The sequence below is a fragment of the Erithacus rubecula genome (genome assembly GCF_903797595.1).
Source record: "Erithacus rubecula genome assembly, chromosome: 4".
Taxonomy (NCBI): Eukaryota; Metazoa; Chordata; class Aves; order Passeriformes; family Muscicapidae; genus Erithacus; species Erithacus rubecula.
The window spans coordinates 62,972,842-63,000,394 of record NC_136686.1 but is presented as its reverse complement, the minus strand read 5'-3'; the positions used below and the strand labels follow the sequence as shown (position 1 = coordinate 63,000,394).

The window sequence follows — 27,553 nt, the reverse complement described above, 5'->3', positions numbered from 1 at the left end:
TTCATGTTTGGCTATTCTGAGTACTGTCTTGAGCTGCACTTTCTTTATTTCCTCTGAAATAGATTCCTCAGATGATTTATGAGTAATTTGGAGGATGTGTGGTCAGATAAACTGGAAATACCCTCTTCCTTTTACCTTTCCTTGGTGCAAACCAAATGCCTTAAAGGCACCTTTTAGGACTGTGTGGAGGGATTGGAAGCAGGACAGAGAACAAACAGGACTAGTGGGATGGGGATGGTGGTGAGCAGCACTGATGTGCTGTACCTGGCCAAGGAGTTGGTATCAGCTCTGGCACTGCCCAGGGCTTTCTAAACCCTGCAGGATGCACAGGCTGTGTGTGTCTGTGCTCACATCTAGAGGCACAACATGTCATGGCTGAGTTCAGCTAGGAATTTTCTGCTAACTTTGATGGAATCAGTCCTGTAGGCAAAAGATTAGGGTTTGCCTCTGGAAAGAGCTGTAATTAAAAAGAACAAACAAACAAACAAACCAGCATTGCATAGGATGGTAGAGTGGTTGTGTTAAGCTAGGGAAGCAAATACTTTGGTGAACGAAATTTGATAGAAGAGTAGGAGTGAACCAAACCTGCTGCTCATGATGAGGAATTCTTCCCAGGCCTGTCTGGTTCAGGTTTACTAAACAAAGAGTGCAAAGGGCTCATTCATGACTTCTGGGCAAGCCTAGGGCAATCTTCCCCTACCCTGCCTGTGGCCAGGCTGCCCTGCAGCTCATGGACATCCACAGCACAGAGCAGGGCCCTTGTCTCCCTCCTTGAGGCCTCCAATGGTGCCATGATGTCCCTCAAATATGATCAGTGTGCTGCTGGGCATTTTCCAGGTCGGAGGGTCTCACAGCAGGAGAAGGATCATGTTGCCTCTTTTACAGAGTGTGTGACCAGTGTGAGAAGCTGGAATGTGCTGGAGAGAGATCTCATTGTACTGACCCAAACCAGAGCCAGGGTGTGACCTAGGAGGGAATCCTTGAATCTCATGCATTCCGTGCCAAAGTGAGTTTTCCAGACCATTTCCAGACCATTCTTTAATTGGCATTTGTAGGTGCATCCCTCCAAGCAGAGGAAGAGCCCAAAGTCCTGACAGTGGATTGGCATGGTCAAATCCTCAAGCAAATCCACAACCTTTTTGAGAGGACATTGTGTGTCCCACCCCAGTCAGCTGAGGACTGGGGAGGATCTGAGCTGGGCTCGGTGTCTGGTGCTGGAGCTGGGCTGGTGGCTCCTGTTGAGGGCACTGCTGGTCCCAGCACAGCAGCTGGTGGGTAGGAGAGAGTGCTGAGCAGCCTCCTGTGTTCCACAGTGTGTGAAAAGCTGCTGGGCCAGAGGGAAGGGAGCAGGCAGGGAGGGGAGCAGGGAGAGAGGGGAGTAGGCAGGCAGGGAGGGAGCAGGGAGGGAGGGGATCAGGCAGGGAGGGGGGCAGGGGGGGAGCAGGGAGGGAGGGAGGGGAGCAGGGAGGGAGGGAGGGGAGTAGGCAGGGAGAGAGGGGAGCAGGGAGGGAGGGGAGCAGGGAGGGGAGCAGGCTGGGAGGGGGGAGCAGGCAGGGAGGCGAGCAGGCAGGCAGGGAGGGAGGAGCAGGGAGGGAGGGGAGCAGGCTGGGAGGGAGCAGGCAGGGAGGGAGCAGGGAGGCAGGGAGGGGAGCAGGCAGGGAGGGGAGCAGGTAGGGAAGGGAAGGGAGCAGGCAGGGAAGGGAAGGGAGCAGGCTGAGAGGGGGGAGCAGGCAGGGAGAGGGGAGCAGGCAGGGAGAGGGGAGCAGGCGGGGAGAGGAGCAGGCAGGGAGGGAGGGGAGCAGGCAGGGGAGCAGGCAGGGAGGGAGGGGAGCAGGCAGGGGAGCAGGCAGGGAGGGGGGAGCAGGCAGGCAGGGAGGGAGCAGGCAGGGAGGGAGGGGAGCAGGGAGGGAGGGGAGCAGGCAGGCAGGGAGGGGAGCAGGCAGGCAGGGAGGGGAGCAGGCAGGGAGGGGAGCAGGCAGGTAGGGAGGGAAGCAGGCAGGCAGGGAGGGGGGAGCAGACTGGGAGGGGAGCAGGCAGGCAGGGAGGGAGCAGGCAGGGAGGGAGGGGAGCAGGCAGGGAGGGGAGCAGGCAGGCAGGGAGGGGAGCAGGCAGGTAAGGAGGGGAGCAGGCAGGCAGGGAGGGGAGCAGGCAGGCAGGGAGGGGAGCAGGCAGGGAGGGGAGCAGGCAGGTAAGGAGGGGAGCAGGCAGGCAGGGAGGGGAGCAGGCAGGCAGGGATCAGGCTGGGAAGGAGCTGCCTCGGCTCTGCCGCCCCTCGCTGCTCGCTGTCCCACGCTGGCTGAGTCAGAGCTGGGGATGGCCCAGACAGCGGCTGGGCTCGGGGAAAGCCACACTCAGAGTGGGGTAGAGAGAGCCAGCAGGACCCCCCATCTGGGGGGCTTCAAGCCTGATGGGCTGTGCCTGGTGCTGCGGAGTGGATGGGGGTGAGGAGGACTGTGCTGGAAGGCTGTGTGTGTGGAAGGAGCTGTATGAAAATCATGATTTGGCATCATGGTTGGCTGTTAGGCTCAGCCTTCAGCATGGACGAAATCACCACGTTGGAGGGTGCTGAGAGCAGCTCAGTAAGATGTACAATCTCCAGCGCAGCATCCAAGGAGTTTCCTGCTCTTGCTGCCCTTCAGCCCTCGTGTCTTGGGTTCATTCACAGAGCCAGCCCAGCACCCAAACACTGTTCTGATCAATAACACTTTTAAAGAGCTCTCCAGGAGCTACTTAATGTGCTTTATATCATTCTCAGTTCAGATGTGCAAGGGTGAGCCTTGAAATCAAGTTTATGTTCAGCAGTAATCCAAAGAAGAATTAACAAAGGCTTCAAAGTTAAATTATCCAAGACAGCATGTCAAGCCATTGAATTTCAGTTCAGCAGCATGCCAAAATATTCCATGATGTGTCTTATGATGCATTTCCTTGTTTCTTATAATTTCTTATAATTTGAGTAGTAGGAAAGTGATTAAAAATAAAACTGCATCCCTATGTTTCTGTTTGATTCAGTATCTGAAATTTCAAGATATTTAAAAGGTATTTATACTCATCCATTTAGGCTTTTGCAGTCACTCATTTTACTATGCAGTTTTAAAGTGATTCAGTTCAGCAATTAAGGTCTAAACTAAATTGTCAAACACACAAAAATATATTTGCATGTGTTACTTACAGCATCCATTTCAAGCTGATTTCCCAGAGAGAAACATGGGCCTTTCTGTTCGTTCCCCACATATCACCATTGACTAATCAGAGATGTATCTGATGGAGGAGTAGAGTTATATCTTGGATATAAGTGGATCCCTGTGCTTTTTATGTCAGTATCTCCCTGCTAAAGAGAGATCCTACTGCAGTGCCTTCAACAGAAGGAAATGCATATTCTGGTGAGGTTTGAAAGCAGTAGCATGTACCCCATAAACAGCTCAGTGTTTCCTGGTGACTGAAACAGAGGGGTGTTTCCTTTTCCAAGTATAGAGTGGTTATTTTGAGGGCTTGACAGGGGAATGTGGAGTTTCATGCATCACCCACGATGTTTGAAAAAGCATTAGGATATTGAGACTATCTGAACAAGAAGTACAGAAGTGTTTTAAGAGGCTGGCAGAGACGCCTGAGAAGAGTTTAAAAGAGCTCAAAAGGTTACTTTGACCAAGCAGTGGTGAATGCAGGGTATGTTATGAACAGTATGTGGTGGATGCAGGCTGCTAGGGGAGAGAAACTGGCTGCTGTTGGAAAAGAGTGACAGACTTTTCTGATTCCAAACTCTGACTGCAGGTGCTGAAAAAAGCCAGGAGACAATTCCTGTGGTGCAGTTAACCTGCAGCAGCAAGTATGGCTCTGTAAATCTGTTTCTCAAGAAGAAACATCAGCAAACCCCCAGTCTAAGACACAGTCATAAGCTGCACCAAGGGGAATACACTTTGGATATTAGGAAAAAGTTTTTATGGAAAGAGTGATAAAATACTGGAATGGTCTGCCCAGGGAGGTGATGGAGTCACCATCCCTGGTTGTGTTAAAAAAAAAAAAAAAATAAAATATATATATATATATATGACACTTGGTACCATGATCTAGTTGAGGTTTTAGGGCATGGGTTGGACTGGATGATCTTGAAGGTCTCTCCCAACCCAGTGATTCTGTGTGACTGTGAAACCATGCTCTAGGAGGGCATTTGGGTAAAAAACCTTATAGGTGCATGTGGGACACTGCTGAAAACCATTGAAGTCACAGTGAGTTTTTCCATATGCTCAGTGAGCTGTGATTCAGGCTCTTACTGAGGTGAGGAGAAGGAAATATCCATTTTCTCAGGGAAAAGTACATACTGGCTACAGAAAATTCTGTTCAGCAAGAAATTCCAAAGAAAATTTTGGAGTTCATCTCTCCTGTGACATTAAGTTATGGTAATTTTAACATATTCTTTTGATTTTTAGAAGACAGTAACATGTGCTCCATAAACAGCTCAGAGTTTCCCAGTGGCAGAGAAGAAGTGTTTGTGGTTTGGGTGTTGGTGATGAGGTTTCCAGATGCCCTCAGAAGGAGATCCTGACAGGGTTTGTGATACAGCAGCAGTGCTGATTCCAGTGGTGCCTCACAGGGGAAGAGCAGCAGAATTTGGGAACCATCCCATTGGGTGCAAGACCTTAGGGAACAGCCACACTCTGAAAAGACATCAAAGCTGAGGTTTCCATGGTGGTACTGGGTTTGAGACATCCACCTCTGAGAGGGTAGGAATAGTGTGAAAGGAAGAAAAGCATGAAAGAAAGGAAATTTTTATTATGAATATGAGGACACACTTTCCTAGTTGTTGAAGTTCTCTGAATAAAATGTGTTCAGATCTGTTGCTCAAAGCTGAGCAGTACAGAGAAGTGGAGAGCAATTCTGCAACTCAGAGACAACAATTAAAGTTTGATGGACATAATGATGCAGGAGTTTTTCTCCATGCTTTTGTCCAGTGCAGTTTGAAATTGCCTCTAATGCCAAGAAAATTAGAGCAGAAACTGGCTGATATTGCCAATGCATTGGGCCTGGTTCCCCAAAGTCTGTAATGGGCCATATAATGAATTTCCTCCTAAAATTTTGCATAGTACATTTTGTGTTTTAGTGGTGGAAAACTTAGCTCAGGTTGATTCTCCTCTGGAGTAAAAAATTTTCTAAGTAACATTTGTCTTCAGATTTTACCACATTTTATAAATGGCTTTGTTCTGTTTACCTTTTTTAGGAAAATTCACTCTGTAAAAGAAAATTCTTTCAAGATCTAGTCTGAATATAGAAACTACTTCTGTGCAAATCTGAATATAAACTTAAGAGACCAACTAAACCTCTTGAGGATATTACATCAATCTCAAAGTTAATAAGGTGGAAGAGAATGCATTTTAGATTTTATATTAACTTCCTTCAGATTAAGAACCATTTTCCCTTGCACTTCAGTTTTCATCTCATTAATTTATTAATAATTAAACATCTGAAAAATAAAAGATCTCTTATTTCTCATATAACGTCAATCAATAGATTTCTAATTAACCAGCCCTAGAGCACCGAGAAGTAGTTGCTCCAGCAACTGTTTATACTATCAGCAAATTTTAGTTGGAGAAATAGGGTTTAATTTTTTTTCTGTTCCAGAACAGAAACCAGAGGCCAGCTGAGATTTTTTTAGCACAAGGGCCAAATTTAAGGTGGCACCTTGGGAGCATCTCCACCATTCTGGGCCCATATTTGTGCTCTAGGTGGATCCTGGTTTGTGGGGTGATGCATCCCATCCTCTCTTGGTTGGAAAACCTGAGAGGATGGGCAGGGAAGGATCCATCTGTGCTGCCAGCCTGACTATGGGATGCTGAGGGGTTGGTAAGGCATGGGTACATTGCTCTTACCTTGGAGATCTCACAAGTCCTGCAGCTCACAGATCAGAAAAACAGCAGAAGGTGATGGGAAACATTTGGAAGGGGAAAATGTGCTGTAGGGCACAGAAGGAGCCTGTGGTTGTGTCAAAACAGAAAGACACAATTTTCAAAACCTAGCTTTGCCCGTTTCCAGGCTGAAGCTGTATAACCAGCTACACTCTCCAACACTTCAGAAATCTCCTGTGATTTGCTGGAAGAGAAGGTGTTGAAGGTATATTTCATCTTGTGATCCTGCAAATGCTTTCTGATGTAACTTTGCCCCCATAAATAACCCTCTACACATGGAATTGAGAATCACATTCTCAGATTATAGCTCCTGATGTGCCAAGTGCCTCTGGCTAAAGGGATCTCAGTCCATGGAAAATATCCCTAGAAAATCTTTCCAGACTGATCAGTGTGCTCTTTCACAGTCATTTAAAATAAATCTTTCCTAATAACTGGAAGGACAGCCGTGTGTATGGGGTGAAACTGCAGGAACTCTTTGGCAGCCTCAAATTCTCCCTGCTAACGTGGTACTGAGGCTCCTCCTGTGGGGATCAGGGAGAAATACAAAGGATGAAAATACTAGAAATAAGGAGAAAAAGTGGCTGAGGAAGGAAGAGAAACACCAGCTAAACACTGAAAGATGAATGAATCACTCAATATTCCTGCCAAGTGTACAAAATAAACCCAATATCTGTCCTCCTCTTGCTGTGAACACTCAGAAGTTGCTGTTTTGTTTTGTGCTTTTTGTTGGAAGCAGTAGCCCTGATTCAGGCTGAAATCAGTTGCTTTGGGTCTTTTTACAGGCAAACACAGACAGGTTAATGATGTGTGAGCTCCAGGAATGCTGTGGCATCCCAGGGTTCAGGCTTTGCTGCCTTGCAGAGAGCAGGACAGAGTCGCTTTGCTATGGCTCAGGTGTGACTCCTGCCACCCTTTCCTGGAATGACATCTGCTGTGTCCTCCTGAGGGGACATACTGCCTGGGCACCATCTTCTCCCACTCTTGGTTAACACTTCTCATAGCCCAGGGAGAGGTTTGCACAATTACTAATCAGACCTATGCAATGAAGCTTTGCAAATTTGGGTTTTCTTGATATCCACCAAAGCAGGTGCATTAGTTTGTCATAACCTCAGTGGTGACCCTGATCCAGATTGGGATGTATCACAAGGCTGGATTTGTCACAAGAGTGGTATTGCACATCCACTCTGGCCCTGTCTGAACTTCCATTTAGGAGGAATAAAATTGCAGAGTTCAGTCAGTACAACAGTGGAGAGGTAAGGACTGGGCTGTGCAGAAATGAGAGATAAGGGGCAGATTCCAGGAGGGACTTGGGTATCCCAAATGGTATTTAGCTGGAGTGTAGGGGTTGACAGTCAAACCTGTCATAATGAAGACACTCAGCTGCTGCTATCCCTGAGGGTGGGAACAGCTTCCTAAGTTGCTCGTTGTTATTTACTCCAGTCTCTGACCAGTAATGAGCTCGGCACTAACTTAATTAGCTAAATGATCAAGTTCTTCCTCTGCTGAGCCCTGGGCAAGGTGGATTTGGCAGGAGTCTCCCTGCACACCCAACACAGACATGGTCAGAGACCTTTCCCAGGAAGGGGAGCTGCAGCTCCTGCTGGTTCCAGACCTCTGTGCCCGGGTGGGTTCCCATCCAGACACTGGTGATGGGGTTTTGATTCCCTCCTGGGAAAAAATGCCAGGGAAATGCCTGAAACAGCTTAATGCTTAATTTTAGTATCTGAGGTTTTTCTTTTATTCCCTTTTTTTATTCTGTCTTCCTAAAGCCACATATACAATTCTCTTTCAAGATTTATGAAGTCATAGAGAAAATAGTGAAGCTTTGTACAAAATAAAACATCAATTCTATAGAAAAGCAGCATAAGATTACTTAATACTTTTCTTTTTACATCATAGGATGATTTTTGTGAAACTTTATTCCATGCCTAATCTTGTATAAAAGATACATCAGAAAGAAAAGACATGATCAGTGCTTTCTGGACTGCTCACTTTTGCAAATCAATGGTAAAAATATTTTATAAAATTCTGTATGCTTAAATTTTACTTTCATACATTTTACTGTTCTTAATTTTTCTGCTTTTATGGTCTGGGGTAGACAACTTAACTTCCTTTGCATCAGAGGAAGTCAAGAGCCCAAGAGACGAATTTTAATTAGGAGGCAATCAAACCACCAGATGGCTCTCTGATGTCTTAAATCTACACTTGGGTGAAATAAATTGACTTCTTAAAAACAGCCCTAGAGTAAATTTTAAACAATGCCCCAAAGCTGAAACATAAAGTAGTTCTGCATAGTTGTGAGAATAATTTGTAGACTCTGAGGCATTTGTCAGAGTGTTTTATTTGTTTAATAAAAAGCATTAATGTTTGAATTACTGGTTGCTTTTGCACTGTGCCCTGTGATCTATTCCCAGTATGACTGTTTGAAAATACATTTAATGTTTGGGTTTAGTTGTACCAAATTACAGAAAATAAACAAAAATTCTCCCCAGTTTTCAGTTTCAATGTTGTGCTCATTATGAGAATGGTGGCAGCCTGTGCACTGAAGCCCCAGCACTGCAGGATGTGGGATGGGTATTTCCAAGTGGGGTGGTGTGGGCAGGGGGACAAGGTGACCTCCCCAGATCAGTGAGCTGTGAGGAGAGGAGGAGCACAGGGATAAGCTCTGGCTGTCCTCAGTACCCTAAACCAGGAGAGAAAACCTTCATCAGAGTGACAGGGCAGAGCAGCACAGCAGAGAGGAGACCTGGCAAGTCTCTAATACCCCACTGACTGTACTGGGACCTACTGAAATCACTCATATCAATTTTTTCTAGGTGGCTGCATTTGTCTTTCCCTGCAGCTGGGGTTCTTCACAGAGCATTTGCGGAATCACATCTTTATGCCATGTCCCATCTGTTGTTTGAGGACCTTAGGGCCAAAATCAAAGCTTCTTTTTAGTCAGAGAATAAAATGCCAGTTGACTGCAGGGATTCAAAGCTCAGCATCTCACTGCTTTTTCAGGATGGATATTGAAATTTCCCATCTTGCCTTGGCTGGTGGCTCATGTGCCAGCATGGACCAGCTGCCAGCAGAGCTGCACCGTCCCACCCAGTGCTGCTGCCCTGCAGCGTTTGCATCTGCTGCTGCAGGAGGGAATATCCTGAACCATGGCTGCCTGTTCAGCACTGGGTTCAGCTGCTGTCTCTCTCTCTCTCTCTGTTTGGCAGCTCACTCTGGGTTTCTAAATGATCTACATTTTTGTGCCTATAAATAACGATGGCAGCAGAAACCGTGACTATTGTTGTGCCTTCTGTCTCTGGAGCAAGCCCAGTCTTGTGATCTCACTGCTCCACTGAGGAGCTGCTGTTTTTTTTGCAGTCTCTGATCTTTTATTGGGGACCTTGATCTCAGGGTAGCCAAGAGGTCCAGTGCAGAAGCCTGTGGGTGCCAGAGTGAGTCTAACACTGCAGGGACAACCTTATTGCAGCAGCAATGCCAATTTCTCTGCTGGGCCAGGTTTGTGGTGAACACCATGGTTGTGTGATGAACACAGCAGACTGTTTGAGGCCCAGAACCTGGAGTCCCTTGTACTTCACCCAAGGGATATCTGTTCTTGCAAGCTGAAGTGTTTTGGGATGTGGTTGTTACTCTACAACAATATTGTTAGTCCATTATATTGTCAGTGCTTGAATTTGGAAGCACTTCTTAATTAACATGTTCTTTCCTCTAGGTAAACCATAGAAAAAACTTTAATAATGCAGCTTGATTCTGCATCTTCAAATAGGGCTTTGGGCAGCTCTGAAAGTCAAGTTCAGCTGGTTTTGTGTCAGAACTTTCAGCCTTGGGAGCACTGGGTTATCAGGCATTGACTTATGGGAGGGTCAGGCACCTCTGCATTTGGATGGCCCTTAAGGCAGGACCTTGCAGCACAACAACAATAAAAACAATTATAAAAGACTCCAAATTATATAAATATCTGCTCCATTTTCACAATAAATAGTTTATTTTAATGGAGTATTATATAGAGGTGCTTTTAATGTACTGGAATATCACTGTAACAAAAAGCACTTTAACAAGGGGTTTCCAGCCTGGTGTTTAACAGCTGCACCAGGGGAAACATTTGGCATTTCTGTTTTCCTAACCTCCTGAGAACACACCAGTGAGATTCCTCTTAATTGAGCCCTTAAACTTTTAATGCAGTCCCTGGACTGATATGCATTTGCCCTTTATTTTACTTAGCTAATAAATGGTTGAGTAAGGCGTGCACTTGGCCTATTAAACTGAATTGATGACATTTTAATATTGCACAGGGAATACCACAGGCCAAATAGAAAACAGACATCTGTGGCACTGAGATGGGTCAATTCTGGCACTGGGCTGAGGACCTGAACCAGGGAGCTGAGCTCTTGCAACCAGAGCAGCAGAAATAACACAGCAAGAGCAGGAGAGCATTTTCATCAGTGGCTTTGGATGTTCATACCTGGCTATAACTCATTATTGAAGGGCTGCCTAAAGCACTTTATAAATCATCAGTGTGAAATCTGTTTTCCATACTGGTCTGTAACACACAGTGAGAGTGAATGGCTTCTTCCATTGCATAAATGCACCTGGTTTTCCTGCAGGAGGGATGGACACACTCTGGCTGCAAGGCAGTTTCAGCATGGTGACTTTTCCTTCAGTTGTGGGAGATGTGCACTAAGATTACCATCTCATAAAAGCATGACAGGATGAACATATTTCTTAAAGGGATTAATCTGTCTCCCTACAAAGGTCAAGGGAACAACTGACATTCACTTTAATGGGCCCTGTCACTGTTCCATGACATTGGCATCACTATGGCAGTCACAGTGCTGAGGAAGTGTTATGGTGCTGAGGGAGTCTTGAGTTATTTTCTGAGAGGTGGAATATTTTCAGAAGTATGGAAAACATCCTGTGGTTTATGGCACTTTCCAAGAGCTGGATCTGTTGACTTGGTTCCCCTCTCTTACATCTGGAACAGGGGGCAGAGCTTGTGCCTCAAGTCACAAGAGGAGCTTTGCTACTCAGCTGTCACACCTTGACCTGCCAGCAGCAGCAGTACCTGGGTTATCCAAAATTCCCTCTGCAAGTACTTGTCTGTTTTTAGAGTCACTCTTCACTGGCTTGCCCAAGGTTGTGTGTGGCAGAGCAAAGATTAAAGGCAGATCCCCAAGGTGAAGCTCTTGCCTTGGCCTTCCTGTTTGTACAGGAGTGCAGTGACCCTGAATATCTCACACCTGGCACCAGAATTCTGGGGGGAATTGTGGGGTTATGTGGTAGCTTTCATATTGTGAGTATCAGATGTAAATACTGCAGTAATAGTAATTTCTTTGCCATGTCTGGTGTTAATGGAACTGTGCTTGGTACACAGGCAACAAAGATTGCCTGATAGCAGAGAAGTCACAGCATGTAGCTGTGGGTATTTACTCTCTTAGTATTTTGTTTTGGTCTCTTCCTCTGGACCAGCAGAGTAGCAGTTCACTGACTTGAATATATTGAATGCATGGTGCCTGCTTGGCAGTGCCTGGAATGAGAGCACTGACTTTTAAAACCATTTTCTGTTTTCAATCTCTGAATCCCTCTTGTGCAGAAAAGCAGTTGCACTGATAATTTTATTTTAATATTTGTGCATCAGTGTGCAGATTCCCTCCAAGGAGGGAGGCAACAGCTTGACTAAAATAAGGACCATAAAAAAGCTCTCTCGTGGGTTATATGCACATACAGGGCATAGATTTTTTTTAAAAAAAATGTTAAAATAGTGTTATTTTTCAGCTAAGTGCATTGGGCATCATTTTTCAGATGCTATTGCCAAAATCTGGACACTCAGGATTGCTGTGCAGGGCTGATGAGCCCTGTAGCCAAAGTCTGCATTTCATTTTTGTCCATGAGTTTTTGCTATGTGCTTTGACTACCGTATTAGGAAAAAACCAATCCTGTGTCCATCCATTTTATTAACTCCCTAATGTTCTTAGTGTATAAATCACACATCCCAGGGTTATATTTGCTAGATTATTTTTTAGGTTTGATCAATTTAGGATGGAGGAGGAGGTTTTGATTTTAATTTCCACATTTCTGTATTTTTAAGATACACAACAGATGCTTAGGAACCAGGATTGGAGATACTGGGATAGTCCAGGGCCTAGGAGTATCCCTGCAAAATGGAAAAGAAAGATTATGAACTTATTTTTTTAAATCACTGTTGAATCCATGGCATTATGAGGTCATGTAGTTTTGTGAGCAGGAATGCCCAGGATCTTAACAGATCCTATACTGACCAAATGAATGGGATTTTACAGGGCAGTGTAAGGATGAAATGTTAAACATGGGGAAATGACATCCTATATGATCCCCAGGGTAGGGCTCAAGGAAGAGCTTTGCACAGAGCCTGGCTAACAGGAGGCATCAGCCAGGTTTCTTTGAGGCTGTGGGATGATCCTGTTGGATGTTTTGGAGGCTGGGGAACCTGATAGGAATTATATCCATATCTTGACCACTCTGTCTTGGGGTGGGGCTTACCAGGAGCTGCCTTTGGGGTGCCCCTCCTGGGAGAGGGAATTTCAGGATGCTGCCCTGTGGGATTGGCAGCAGTGTCACTGTGCCCTGCCCCAGCAGATGACCCAGGTGTTTGCTGTGAGACAGAGAAGAGTCTTTGAACAGCCCTGTGTTGGACTTCAGCTCCCACAGATTTCTGCATGTGAGGCAGCCTGGTTAAGCTTTTCTCCATTTTCCCAGCTAACTTTGATTATTTGTTATATTAATCATGGGTTTACTTTTCACAAACATAAGCTTTTACAGCTTGTCACTAATCCATCCATTAAAAATTATTACAGAAGTAGACAAGGCAATTGTAACACAAACTCCTAAAATATTGAGCATGACCTATGAGGGTTGGCTTCTTGGCATCAATTCACTCTTCTGTCTTGAAAATAAAATTACTGTGGAGCTCCTTGTGCTGATTAACGAAGAAATAGCTGGAGCCTTGCATTTGCTGTGTCAAGGAAAATGTAAAGTGTTAGAATAAATGGCAGCCTTGGAGCAATAATGTATAAATGGATATTTAAAATCTCTCCCCAGGCCAAGGGACAGTCCCAGTAAAAACCAGAATGCCTGGCAATAGTCCAGCCTGGCTTGTTAAGACACAGGAGCAAATAGCTGCCATTAAAAATAACAGAATCATAAAATCTTCCCACTTTTTTCCATAGTCCTCATTATTAGCACGAGCATGTGTCTGTTTTCTTCTCTGTGATTATATTCTTGGAAATTGCCTCTGTGATGAATTGATGATTTCCATTAGAAACATCTCCATGGCTTGGACTAAAACAGACACCAGCAAGGCAATAATTGAAAAATGATTAAAATAAACCCTGGGGCACATTTGTGTTATGTAGGACATTCTGGAAACTTTCTCCTCTGTGAGCTCTGCTCCTACAATGTCTTTTAACAAATACTTGCCTTCCTGGAAGGCTGGGGTTTATTTCCTTCTAAAGGCAGTAAATTCAGCTATTGCACAAAATAAAAGCAGTAAATCTGTGGCTGTGGTACCTGGTTTTAGTGCCAGGCAGCCAATACAGAGTGAGCAAGGTTGGCAGGATCTCCCTTTCTGCCCTCTCCATGCCCAGCTGGTTTCCCTCATGGTTTCCCAGCATTTTTGCAGGCTGTCCTTTCTGCTGGCCAGGTTTGCCTGTGTTTCATTTTCTGCTGGTGGTGCCTCATTCTTCCCATCTCTCCTGGGAGTGCCATGGGCAGCATTTCCTTGAGGAGCTCATCCCATGGCAGTTGAAGAGCAGAAATCACATGAGCCATCCTATTTCACATGCCTGAATTCTGAGGGGTTTTTTTTTGAGAGTATCAAGAATTAGGACCAGATGCTTTTTTTTTTTTTTTTTTTTTTTTTTTTTTTTTTTTTTTTTTTTAGAGAAACTGCCTCTTTTGTACATCATAAATCTTCCCTCAAGGCCGTGAGAGAATATCTGTGCTGCCCACCCTCCAGCCAAACCACAATAAATCAGAGGGTCCTGCTGGTCCCTGCTGTGCCTTATCTGAGCAAAGGCTCAGCTTGGAAATTAGCTGCTGTTAATGGGAGAGGGCAGCTGGCCATCTGCAAATAAACATGGAGCTTTAGTAGCCTGTGCAGCTCCTGCCCCTCAGCAATGCACAAGCAGCATCATGAACCCACCCACAGGCTTTGTGCAGAGGGAGCTGGCAGGGAGTGGGTGATGTGAAAAACTGTAGGGGAAAGCCTCAGATGGGACACATCAAGGAGAGCTCAGCAATTGTGGGTTGCAGTGGGGTTGGAGCAATGGGATTTAGACCAGTGTGTTTGCCATAAACTGCTTTGGACAGGTCTGATCTGGCTCTGTGTATGGCTCATCCTCACCCACCATGTGCTCACTGTCCCCCTTTAGAGGTGACTGGGCAGGAGATTAATCCATTTATGTACAATCCTCAGGTTTCCAAATTCAATACCTATTTATTTCAGTGACATTCCAAAGTGTTCTCTTGAAACTGAATTTGGTGGCTAAATATACAGTATTGCTTTTAACAGTCATGTAAGTTTTATTTAGCTGGTATTTCATCCAAGCTGTAAAAAAGTAGATTAATGTGTCTCTACACCACTCAAAATTGCAGAAATTCACTCTTCACTGTGGAAAACAAGAATATCTTGATTGAACAGCAGTGAGATAAACCTCACAAGATGAAGGAGAGTGATTAAATGATATTGAGAAGGGAGTAATTGGAAACTGTATATCCTGTTTAGATTATTTGATTCAGTTCTGAAATGCAGGTACCCAGTAGGTCAATATCCTGTGCAGGAACAGTTAGTTCATTTTTTGATGCATATGTAAGTGAAGATACTTAACATGGTAATTTAGCATTCCAAGTGGAGAACTGGAAATGAGCATCACTCAGCTTATAGTTAGCTCTTCTCAATGGATACCTTCTCATGTGGCTGTTGAATATAACAATTTTGGAGAGAAACTTCAGATAGAAGCAAAAAGAATGAGGTTGCCAAGACCTAAGTGAAGTTTCTCTAGTACAGCTAAAGAGTCTATAGGCAGTGTTGAAAGGGTTCCAGTGACAGAATATCTGAAATTATCATTGGAAAAAAGCCTCAGTGTAATTAGTCAGTGTGTGTAATTAACTACTGGACAAAGCAGACAAGGGATTAGTGGTATCTTCTAAGTCAAGCCTGTCTACACTGCTAAATGATAGTCTTTTGTCCAGCCAGGAGCAATGGATCAGAGGCAAAAATTGCACTGTCTTTGTTTTGTCTGGGGTCAGATTAGATTATCATAATGGCTTTAAAATCTATGAATCTGTCATATTTGATTTTAAGTGAATGAATCAAAAGACTCCCTTAACGTAGGTATGCACATTCAGACCAGAGCTGAGTGAATAATTCAATAATTAATTTGATGAGCACAAACATAAGAACATGAGTGCAGTTTTATTGGGTCATACCAAAGATTCATCTGTTCCAGGATGGCTCTTCAGATGACAAAGGCTTTTGTCTTAAATCCACCACCTGCTAATTCCGTTAGGTCCCCCATTTCTCATCTCTGGTGTGAAATAATTCTTTATATTTCTCTTGTCCATGTTCCATCCTTCTCATGAATGGTTTAGTCATGGACTTGGCAGTGCTGGGTTAATGGTTAATGGCTGGGCTTGGTGAGGTCTTTTCCAGCCTAAATAATTCCATCTTTCTGTGGATCTATGATTCTGTAGAGTGTTCTCCTCTGCCATCTCTTTTTGTAAAACACATTCTCTCTGTTCACAGAGAAGCTCTCTGGTCCTGCTTGCTTTTCTTCTCTGTACTTCCCCAAGTTTGGTTATGCTTTTGGCCAAAGCATCTTGAGAACTCTTCCCATAAAGATCATCAGGGTGGGATTTGCCCAAATGAACCCAGAAATGAACATTTCTGCTCCTCACATCCTGGACATGCTCCCTTCCTTGTGCTGGTTGGAGGAGAGGAGTGTGGTCACTCTCATACAGGTGTTTATTGTCTAGACTTGCAAGATTTGGTGAGATTAACTTTGTCAAAGTATTGAAAGGGGGAGTGTTCCATGAATGTTTAGGTGGACAAATTATTTTCTGGTTTGCACTCATTTTTCTCCTGTTTTCTTCTGTTTCATTTTTCATGGCCACAGAGTGTTTCAGGGAATTGTTCTTGGTAACTCCAACATATATTTCTACACTGATATGCATTTCCTGATATTTATAGAAATTGTATAATCTAAATTAGTGCTTATAGAATAAAATGGGTTTTTGCTCTTCTTGACTTACTTGCACATTTCTTAAGAAATACTTCATATAAGCAATTAGAATTCTGAAGCTTTCTTTATCAATTCTCTGCAACTTTCTTGGCACTCAGAAGTTGAAGAGCATAATAATGACATTTTAAATGTATATATAGTTGTTGCAACAGTTTGATAAAACAAGATTCCTATATAACTTAAATTGGTCTGATTGGTTTTAATATTTAGCTCCCAATTTTTTGTTTCTACAAACTGCTTGGTAAGTTGGTATTTGCAGCAATATATCTTGACTAGCTGACAGCATTTCTCTTTTCTTTTTTTTTTTTTTGTTTCAAAAAAAATTTCCAGGGTTGTATTTCTCTAGGACAATGGGATGGCTCAATGTTGTAAATCCTACAGATAAGCTAAAAAATAATACAGGGGATACAGGGGATATAAGAATCTTCAAAGCTCTTTGTGCACTGAGGCAAGTATTAGTCAATACTATCTTTATATTGGCTATTTCTATGATGACATCTGCCTGCAAACTTACTTGTGAGAATGGAAGTGGAAAACAGGTCAGTTCCAGAAAAAGGAATATACACACCACCCCAAATTTCTGTTAAATATATTTCACTGAAAATCTGGACTGTTTAAGCTGCAGCTGAGAGCTGACTTTATTGCACTTTCCTGTGCCCCTTTTCATTACTTAGAACAATTCTCAGTGCTGCATTCACCTTATATTTCAAAATGGTTTACTATGCATTGTGTAATTTACAGTATCTGTTTTCAGTTGCATCAGTTTACATTATTTTTAGGTCTGTTCTTCCTAGTTAATGCTGGCAGGACATTGAGGTTGGTTTCCACTGGAAAACAAGTGAAAAGGAAAATAAACCAAACCTATTAGTGCTGAAACATGACCTAGTTTTAAATTGTTGTCAGGTGAGGAATCTCCTCCAGATTTTAACTATTCACTTATTTTATGGAGAGATGGAGACAGCAGTTTGGAAATAGGTTGTTCCAGCCCTCAGATACTGGAAAATGTTTTTTGAGCAGTGGTTTGTCTACAGAGCTGTACTTTTCTGTTTCCTAGAAGTAAAGTGAAAAAGATTGAGGCAAAAAGATCACATGAGTATATATGTATACACACACATACACACAAAGAGCAAGAGTGGGCTGATTTGCTGACATCCCACAGAAGGAAGTGAATAAACCAGTGAGCAATTTATTCTTTTAAAACTATGCTTTTGAGCTATTTAATACATAGTGTGTATTTTTAATGACATTTTTTAAAATTCTGTTTTTTTTCACTGGTGAATACTTTGTTTGCAGGGATGTGGTGATATCAAACTCTTGACAGACACAGGTAAAAGTCAACACTGCTGAGTTTCAGCTTTACCTTTCCATTTAATGCACAGCCATGAAGATAAACAGGCTGAAGTGCCAATCTCTGTCATAGAATCATGGATTTGGGTTGGGTTGGAAGGGACCTCAAGCATCACCCAGTCCAACTCTCCTACAATGAGCAGGAACAACTACCAGGTTGCTCAGACCCCTGTGCAATGTGACCTTTAATGTTTCCAGGGATGGGACATCCACACCAGTCTAGGCAGCCTGGAAACCAATATTTCACTACCCTCCACAGCTCATTTCTCAAATGACAAGGATCCCACTTGAGTATGATCCACCTGGAATCATCCTGGTTTGAAGGACAGGTATCTGCCAATAAAGGCAGGAGCTTCTCTATGAAATGGAGAATGTAAACTCCCTCTCTCCAAATTATTATAATTTTGAAATTAAGGAGCTCTCAGGCAAAGATATGGAAATTAGGAATAACAGTTTTTACTAGGAAAATTGAAATGGAAATACAGTATTACAAAGAACAATCCCAAAACACTGCCAGAGTCAGAATACACCCTGACACCCTGTCAGTCAGTCAGTCAGTCAGGGTGTTGGCAGCAGTCCCATTCAATGGTGGCTGCATCCTCCTGCAGTGGCAGGTGTGGTTCAGCTGAAGCAGTGCTCCTGTAGAAGGTGCAGTTTTCCTCTGAAGGTCCAGATGATGGGGAAAGGTCTGGCTTTCCTCTGGAATCCAGTGGAAAGAAGGTACTTTGCTATTCAAAATCTCAGTTTTTATCTAGGTAGGAAAGGCTTGGCTCCTTCCTCTGGCTGGAGCATCTCCCAGTGGGATGATGTAATTTTATCAGTCATACAGTGGGACTGAATGGCCCAGCAGCAGATGATATCTTCCTGGAGGGAGGATGGGTTGTGGAAAAGATGACCCATTAGCAGATAGTATGTGCTACAGAGATAAGGAAATCAGTGCCCCACCCAGCTTCAAGAGATGGTGATAGAATCCACATTTCTGGCCACATCCTGTATTGCAACCCAAGACAAAGCACTGTTTTCTTTCCTGTGCCTTGTAATGATGGCAGCACTGAGGGAGTGTTGCTGTCACTGGCAGGTCCCACCTCTTGCCCATGCACCACTGCCTGGGGGGATGAGCATGAACAGGGGCAAGTGGGCTGCTGCCATCTGAGGGGCTGTTATAAGCTGTCACTCACAACAGTGTAATCACAAAAGACTTAAAAACCTGATGTCCTTTGTCATTTGGTTGCCCTTGGTTCAGTCACACTTTTTACAGCTGATGGGATCAGGGGAAATTTTGAATATAATATTGGATCTTTGAATATGGAATAAAATTTTGAATAAAACAAGACAGTGTTGACCTTGAAGAATCGTAGACTTCAAAAGATCTCTGCAGTAGGGATTCTGTGAAGGAAAATGCTGTCTCCAAAGATTTTAACTGCCAAACTGTATTACATCCCAGAGCAGAGCTTTCCAGAGACTTAACAGTCTTGACCCTATGGAAACAAAAGTCTGTTCTCCAAAGCACAACCTCGCCACAGCTACTCAGCAAATGTCATATGAAACTTTTAATGTGAGGGGAAAGTTAGTTAGTTTGCTCAGTTTGGTTCAGAAAAGTGACCACAGCATTTTGCCCAATTGTTTCCCAAACAACCCTTCAGGGTGGGAAGCAGCCCTTTGGAGCAGCCATCACCACAGTGGTAAAAGGGCTGAAAAAAAAGAATAAATACAATGGAAATGTTGCATTACATTTTCTCTACACAACCTGGAAGGATTGTAATGAGGTGGGATCTCCAAGGAAATTGTGGATAGGACAAGGCGAAGTGGTCTCATGTTGCACCAGGGAAGGTTTGGGTTGGACAGTAGGAAAATTTTCTTTGCTCAAAGGGTGGTCAAGCTCTGGAACAGGCTGTCCAGTGAAGTGGTGGAGTTGCCATCCCAGAAAATGTTCAAAAAGGGAGTAGATGTAGTAGTTCAGGATATGTTTTAGTGGACATGGTGGTTTTCAGTCAAAGGCTATACTTGATGTTCTTGAAGGTCTTTTCCAGCCTGAATGATTCTATGATTGAACAGCACTATCAAAGGAGAGAGTGCTAACACTTATCCATCCCTTCCTGCCATATGCACACACCTGCATTCTAGAAAAATAAGCCAAAACTAATCCTGTGCCCTTTTTTTTTGGTGGCCTTCGAGCATCTATTTATGTTACCAGCAGATTTTAAGCTGGGTGATTTAAAGATGCAATAACTAGGAAAGCCCTCGCCTTTTTCAAGCTGTGTATTTTGTGATCTGCTGCAAATGAGAAAGCCAGGGCAGTTTTCTGACATATTTACTGAATAAAGCAAATCTCTGTAGGCCATACAGTAATTCTGTAGCAATATCTGTCCCTGCCTGATTAACACCCTAGATTATGGGTACAAGGAGAATTTTCATCACGTACTTCTATTTGCAAGAGGTCAGACTAAATAATCATAATGTTCCTTTCTGGGTCTAAAATCTATTAATCTGTTTACTCATTTTCCTTTTATGTGTTGCTTCATTTGAACAATGAGATGAGGGCAGCCAATTTCTCTTTCCTTTCGAACACCACACTGGCCACGTTTGCTTTCTGGTTCTCATGCATTTTTCACAATGCAGAGGAAGTTTAAAGCCAAACAGAAAATCCCCCCATTAAAATCAAAATACATTTTAAAAAATGAAGTATTTGTGTTAATAAGAATTCCTTCACTAGAGGAATGTAATACTCAATGGCAGAATTTCTCAGGAATAGTCCCTTCAGTCTTTCTTATCTCCCGTCACACTTCAGCTTCATGCTGAGTTCAGTGCTCTTTCTGATTTATATTGTAGGAAACTGTGCATGTGTAATTTCTGATCAATAAGCTGCTCACAATTATAGGGTAGTGCTCATATTTAACTTACTTTTCATGCTATCCTGGGAGGCCTCTTGTTTCAATTTCTGAAATCAGTCCTCTTTTTGTTTAGCATTCCTAATCTGCAAGTTTGAACAGCATTAGGGATGTGTCTACTTTTGCAGGGTGGTTCTTCTAACCCAACATGATGCATGGTGTTTTGGTGACTTATCCAATGCAGAATGGACCATGTCTTGAATTGCATGGAAACATCAGGTGAATTTAACACCCTTCTGGAGGGAAAAGCCAACAGGCTCTGAATAGCTTTGCTGGGATTCTTCATGTAAATCCACCACTGATGAGTTCATCAATAAGAGTCCTGATAAAAAGCAATTAAACTGTCAAGCAGTAAATGATCCAGAGGAATTCCAACCTGTAGTACAAAAAAGGCAGAAAAGCACCAATGTTTTACTAAATGCCAAAGAAGTCGAAGTGATATTTCAAAGGATGTTATTTTTGAAGCTCCTAAAACAAGCAGAAAGGTTCCTACAATCAGTAACAGTGGGGGATGCAGGGGTGAAGAAATGAGATTTATTTGTACACACAGACAGTCCCACTGACAGAAAGAAAGGGTAACATGAATATATTAATATATTACTAACTTATTTTTAATTCCAGTGTTTATTTGCTTTTTTATTCATGCATTTATTCAACTGAAGGCTAACATATGTAGAGATGTCCCCCCACCAGGCAGCCCCAGTGAGGTGCCAGTCTGGCAGGTATCTGGTACCATGACCTGCAATGTGTGGGTGCAGGTTTCACTCTGCTGGCAAAAACATCAGAAATTCAGAGAGATGGGCTCTTGTTTTCTGTTTATGAGTTTAGGGGCCTTAAATTGCAAGGGAGTTTTTGTTTCATTATAATTTTTAATCAGAGTACTTCTCTGAAACTTGCACATTCTGCTTTCCTGATGGTGCTGCAGAGGAACTGGATGCTTTGGATAAAGGTTGATAATGCCCTTTCTCTTTACCTGCAGCATGGGCAGTTTTCTTTTTGTTTGCTAGTTTGGTTCTTTCCTGATCAACTGATGGTGAAATGGGTTAATGTAAAGGGAAGGTATAATAGTAATGCTGAAATGTTTCCTCATCTCTCACAAGTTACAACTGTAAATTAGAAATTGCACAAATATGGAAACTGTAGTGTCAAGGACTGCCACCAATCCTTCAAGTGAGCCTGAGTTAGGACACTGTTAGAGTGTCCTTTGCCTCTGATGAGCATTGCAAGATTTTTCAGGGTCCTTTCTTGCTGTCTATGCAGGGTGTTCAGCCAACAGTGAGAGTCCAGTTAACAAGGTAGCTCGTCCATGTACAAGACCACTGGTACTTTCAAGGTTTTTTGAAACTTGTCCTAAACTGAGCCACTCAGCATGGCAGCTTGTGCTGAAGGTTTAGATCTGCATTTAAGCATCAAACTGTGAAGAAACAAAAAGCAAAACCCCCAAATCCAAACAAGAAAATAAAATGTTATACATATATAACTGTAGGAATTTATTGCAAAGTCCATCACCAGGCTAGGTCCTCTGAAAGATTTGTATTATCTGCATGATCCATACATGAAGTCTCCTTAATGAAACACTAGATCCAGAAGCTTTTATCTCAGGAAACCCTGGAAACAGAGTGCAATCTGTGTTTCCCAGTGGAATTGAAGATAATGTCTCTTATCATATGGTCAAGCTGGGTTCTACTGTCCCTCCTCAAACTGAGTAATGGAATTACATCCTGGCCTGTACCAGAAACAGTGTGGCCAGCAGGATCAGGGCAGTGACCACCTCCTGTCCTGGGCACTGGTGAGGCCTCCCTTCAAATCCTATTTCCTCTCACCTGGAATATTTGTTCTGGCCTTTTTCATGTGATTTAGTAATATATACTAAAGGCATGTAGCCTCGGGTAAGGATGTAGCAGGAGTTAAAGTATTCATATTTATGGCAGGGTTTGGTTGTGGTTTTTTCATTCTAAACAATATTATTCTTCTGGTAATTTTTTTAAAATTGTTTCCTGTTGCTGGAGGCAGGCAAGGCATATGCTGGGCTGTCCATGTGCCACGGGGACACTTGGCTCAGCTCCTTCTCCAAGTGCTGGGATTTTCCTGTGCTGATTGGAGAACCAGGGAAAAGAAACTGCTCAGAGGCTGAGCAAGGACCAAGGGTTGGAGCCACACAGATTCCATCCAGGCAGTCCCAGCAGACACAGCCATACACAAGAGGCAGCTGTGGCTGTTTGCTGAGTTTTTCCCAACTCTGGGTCCCTGGGAAGGGCTGATGCTACTCTGGAGCACAGCATGACACTTGAGCTGCTCCAGAGTTAAATGCTTTTCAAGTACCTGAACTTGGCTCGTCGTTCTTTGACTTTTTCTCTGCTGGGAACCAAGATTGAAATCATCAGGGGAAAAAGGTTCCTTTTGATGTTTTTTGTGTGTCCAGCTCCATGAGCCAGTGCCAACTGCAAGACAGGAGCAGTCCTCTAATTTCCACTAATGAGAAATACCTCCTACCCTCTCTTTCTGGGCAGAAAATTCTGTCTTGAATTCCTTTAAAACAAAGACCTAATTCTGCTCTTACTGCCTTCAGTTTCAATTCTGCCTCAAAATTGCCACAGAGAGGGCAGAGCTGGATGGTGCCATTAAAAAGAAAATAATTATTCTGGAGTATTACAGACTGGAATAAATTGCAGCAGAGCTTTGTGAGTGCCCAGAACAGATGCCATGTCCCATCTCAGCAGGGCAGAGGGTTTGGGATCAGGACCAGCAAACAGGCCACATCACCATGAGTTTAGAGCTCAGATGCTCTCCCACAGCTGCCTTTGCTGTTTTGCTCCTGTTTTGCACTGGCTTAGGCCAGTCCTTGGGTGCTGTGCAGGGAGCAGCATTCCCAATGACACTAGAGTTGAGTTAACCCTGTCCTGGAGGGGAAAAGCCATAGGGACATAAGCTCCATGTGGAAAGTAGCCATGGCCTTGGGTGCTGAGTTGAAGAGCATCCCAGGGAGGGGGAGCTCAGCCAGGAGTCTTGCCCAGAGCAGGGAGACTCCAGAGATGAGAGCAAACATGAAATGCACCATAACACAGAGATACCACACTAAAAACAGGGACCTTGGGTCTCTGCATATACCTGGGGTGCTTCAACATTCTCAATGAGTAAGTGCCTGCAAATGTGAGGCTGAATTCTTAGATTAAACTCTGGTTTGCAGTGCATCTTTTAAGAGGTTGCAAATATTTTCCGTGTTTTGAAATAAAATTATAAACAGATTGAGCCTGGGTACAGTAGATCCACTGGACTAAATCTAACTAAGAAAAGCTTTCAATTAAGGAATGAGGCTTAAGGGGGGGCAGGGAGTGGGCTGGAATGGAGGGAAATTCTGTCAATTTAGTGAAAAATATTTTGTGGAAATATACTCTCTGCAAAGATCAAAGGAGAATTTCCTTGTGCAGGAAAGCATGTGATATAAATTGGTATCTACTAAAGCAGTCCATTGCTTGAATGTAACAAAAGTAACTGTATGAAACTGCAAAACAGCACACACTGCATTTTCATGGGGAAATGTACTGTATTCAGTGATATTAATTACTGTGTGGGCTCAATTTTCAGTGCAATAAATCCACAGGAAACAAAGGAACTGCAAGGGAAATATAAAATACAGTCAGCTAATAGGAGCCAAATTCAGTAAGGTTGTATCTGCCATCAGTGAGGGTGAGGTGTGTCTGTCCTCCCTTGGCAGAGCACAGAATGGGCTGGGCAGGGGTGCAGGGCCAGGAGGGGCTTGGAGCAACACTCTGTGTATTCACACACATGTATATATAAATTCTAATAGATATAAATATGAATATTTATTATAAATAAATGTATAATATATGTGTGAAATACAGCTCCTGTTCTGAGAAACTAGGAAAGAAGGGGTTTTAATTCAGGCTGCTGGTGGACTTCAGACCCTGGGTGAACTTCACCTCTCCTGCAGTTTCAATTTAGTGACAATATGTTAGTAAGCTGTTCTTTTTTGTTTGCCTAGCACTTAATAGAAGAATTATCTGCTTTCTTTTCTTTTTCTTCCAAGGTTGCTTTTAATTCTCAGAGCTGAATGTGTTCATTTTTAGTGGTAGCATTTTCTCCCATTCAGGCTCCAAACTTCCCTAGGAAGTGACTTCATGTTATTATTCAAGCAGATTATTGCCTGGAGTGGCTGAATTACCTAGTGTTCATGTAATGGCAAGCTCTCAGTCCATATGCATTTAATGACTGTAATCATTTGTTATTTTCCCTTTATTAGGTTTGTTTTTAAAGAAAGTTTTACTGTGCTATTTATGATATGCTAAGTGGTGCAACTTGCTGAAGAAATATATCGCATACATTTTATTTTTTAATAGGCTTTGTTTGCTAAAATGGAAATCTTTTATTTACCCTAGTAGGGCAGTTTTTTGCTGACAGTTTTATTATTTCAATTACTCAGACGTTTCTTTCCTCTTTTGTTTCCTCAGATACTCCTCCAGGGAGTTTTAATGTGCCATTCTTTATTTAAGATTGGGTTCAGAATGTGTTATTTCTAGCAAGGCAGGGAAAAAGTGCAATACAGCAGACATTAAATAGTGGGATGTCAAGGTTTTATTTTCTTTCCTCTTTGAGTTGTGGAATCCTTTCCTCATTTGTGCCATCTGGTGATTAATTGCACTGATAATCTGTGCTCCTCATCAATAACTCTCTCCTACCACTGCAGGCTGAGGCTGTGCTCTGCCTAAAGACTTTGTGACTGTAGATAAATGAACATACATGTGTGAGTAAAGGAGAGCATTTAAAATTAAAAACAGGCTACTTTAACAAACTAATGCTCTCTAGGTAATGGCAGCAACTCTTGAATGCATTTAGCTTGCTAGTGGGGAAAGAATGGGATCATTCCTCCAGGGCAAACCCCAAGCCTTGGTCAGTGGAGTGAAAAGAGAGCCCCAAGGGTTCATAGGAGGAGTGGTCCAGCACTAGCAGATGGAACTGCCTATGCAAAGTTCTCTAGGGTCTTTGACCACTCCCTGATGTGTGATGGGTTTTATTTTCCATTATAACCTGACCAGTCCTTGGAGAAAATCAAACCCAATTTATAGAATCATAAAATATACTGAATTGGAAGGAACCCATCAGGATCATCGAGTCCAACTGGCCCTGCACAGGACACCTTAATCACACTCTGTGCTTGAGCATTGTCCAAATGCTCTTGAACTCTGTCAGGCTTGGTGCTGTGGCCACTTTCCTGGGGAGCCTGGTTGAGTGCCCAACCACCCTCTGGATGAAGAAGATTTTTCTTAAACTTAAACCTCCCATGACTCAGCTCCAGGCCATTCCCTCGGGTCCTGTCACTGTCACCAGAGAAGAGTTCAGTGCCTGCCCCTCATGGGGATGTTGAAGAGCACAATGAGGTCTCCCCTCAGTTTTCTGACCAAATGACCCCTACACAAAGGGGTCCAGACCCTTCCAGGCCCTTCTCCATCCTCATGGCCCTGCTTGGGCAGGGGCAGCCCCAGAGCTGCAGGCAGATCTGCTCTGGCTACCTTGGCCACACTTTAATGACACAGAAAGGGCATTGCAAAGCCCACCCTGACCCTTGTTCCTGCCCCTGTGTTTTGCAGAGTGTCTGGGGGAGAGCTGTTTGACCGCATTGTGGAGAAGGGCTTCTACACGGAGAAGGACGCCAGCACCCTGATCCGGCAGGTCCTGGACGCTGTGTACTACCTGCACCGCATGGGCATCGTGCACAGGGACCTCAAGGTATGGCCACAGCCCCCCTGGGCCCTGGGCACTGCTTTTACCCTGGAGAGATGCTCCAAAGCCTCCCTGTGTCTTTGGTTTCAGTCAACACTCTGCAGTCAGTTACAGCGGGAGTTTTGCATGTGTGGTGTGAGGAAAGGTCATTAAGACCCAAAATGTTACACTAAGGCAGAAAACCCCTCTCAGCTGAGGTGTGGTCACGGCTATAAAGCATTTTGCAGGTTTGCTGTGCTATATTTGCCTTCACTTAATAATAACTGGTAATGATAGTGGGGGAAAGTTGAGTGATTTCCTATAATTTGGAGCAGTGTTTCTGGAGACACTGTAACAGCAAGGGCTCTTCTAAGGACCATTGTGTGCCAATGTGATATTTATGATTTTCCTTTCAGCTACACCACATTGTCAATCTAAACCTCTCAGCTTTTCCAGTAAAAAACCCCTAAACATTATTTTTTATTGTTTTCTTCCAGTATCCTAAACTGTCATTAAGTTAAGCAGAAAGTCTTGGATTTGATAGCACTTTCATTTTTCAAATAATAAATTAGCAGAAGACACTAGAAAAAAGATACAAATTTCAAAAGAAAACTGTGAGTTCTGTTCCTGAGCTAGTTAATTCTGCCAAAGTTTGCTGCCAGAAATGACGATTTCAGTGATGGAAATAACACCTCTGGCTGTATTTTGGAGGGATGCTCTGAACAGGAGTTTCCTTGGATGTTGAGGCAGAGCTTGTATTTTCCCCCTGTAAAGAGAGTGGAATTTGGCTACATGTTATGAGCCTTATATAAGCCTTATAAAAAGGCTTAATGAACATTAATAGAGTCAAGAGGCACTGCAGTCCAGTCCAGACAGTCCCAAATAATGGGTTTTCTGTAAGGAGGCACTGGTTAAACTTCCATCTCCTGCAGTCTCCACATCTTGCCCTCAGTTCCTGTTCATTTCCTGCATTTATGCTGAAGTACATAGAAACATTCTCATATTTATAAGACCTCCACAGAATTCCAGTATGGAAGTGCTGTATTTTAAAATTACCATCTTGCTCTCAAATTCAACTTTTAGGAAATAACTTCAGGCTTCTTTCTGCCACCAGCATTTTTGGAGTGAAGTCCAAGATCTCTTAAATCAGATATTCCATTGCACAAGGTCTTGATATACTTGTCTTTATAATCTCTAAAGCAGGTTATACCTCTCATTTTAAAAAATAATCTTATTTTAAAGTTCCTGTAATAAAATACGGGATCTGGTGATTTGGGAATTAAATTCATGTACAAATCAATTTCAGCTGAATTTAGATCAAACCAATCTTCTCCAGTGGTATTTTGTAGCAAAGAGTAGCTCTTTTTATCTTTCTCTCTTTTGTTTGCAGGTTTTTCTCAGTACCGTATCAATTGTCAAAATGACTCAT

The 27,553-nt window shown here is 43.2% G+C and overlaps 1 protein-coding gene across 3 annotated transcripts in view; it reads left to right on the top strand.

The window, feature by feature from the left end:
- Positions 1–27,553, top strand: part of CAMK1D (calcium/calmodulin dependent protein kinase ID) — a 205,392-nt gene that overhangs the window by 137,272 nt on the left and 40,567 nt on the right. For all 3 annotated transcript variants that reach the window (XM_079304370.1, XM_079304371.1, XM_079304369.1), the window contains exon 4: positions 26,013–26,151. In XM_079304370.1, coding sequence (XP_079160496.1) covers positions 26,013–26,151 — 139 coding nt within the window. The remainder of the gene's footprint in view (positions 1–26,012; positions 26,152–27,553) is intronic.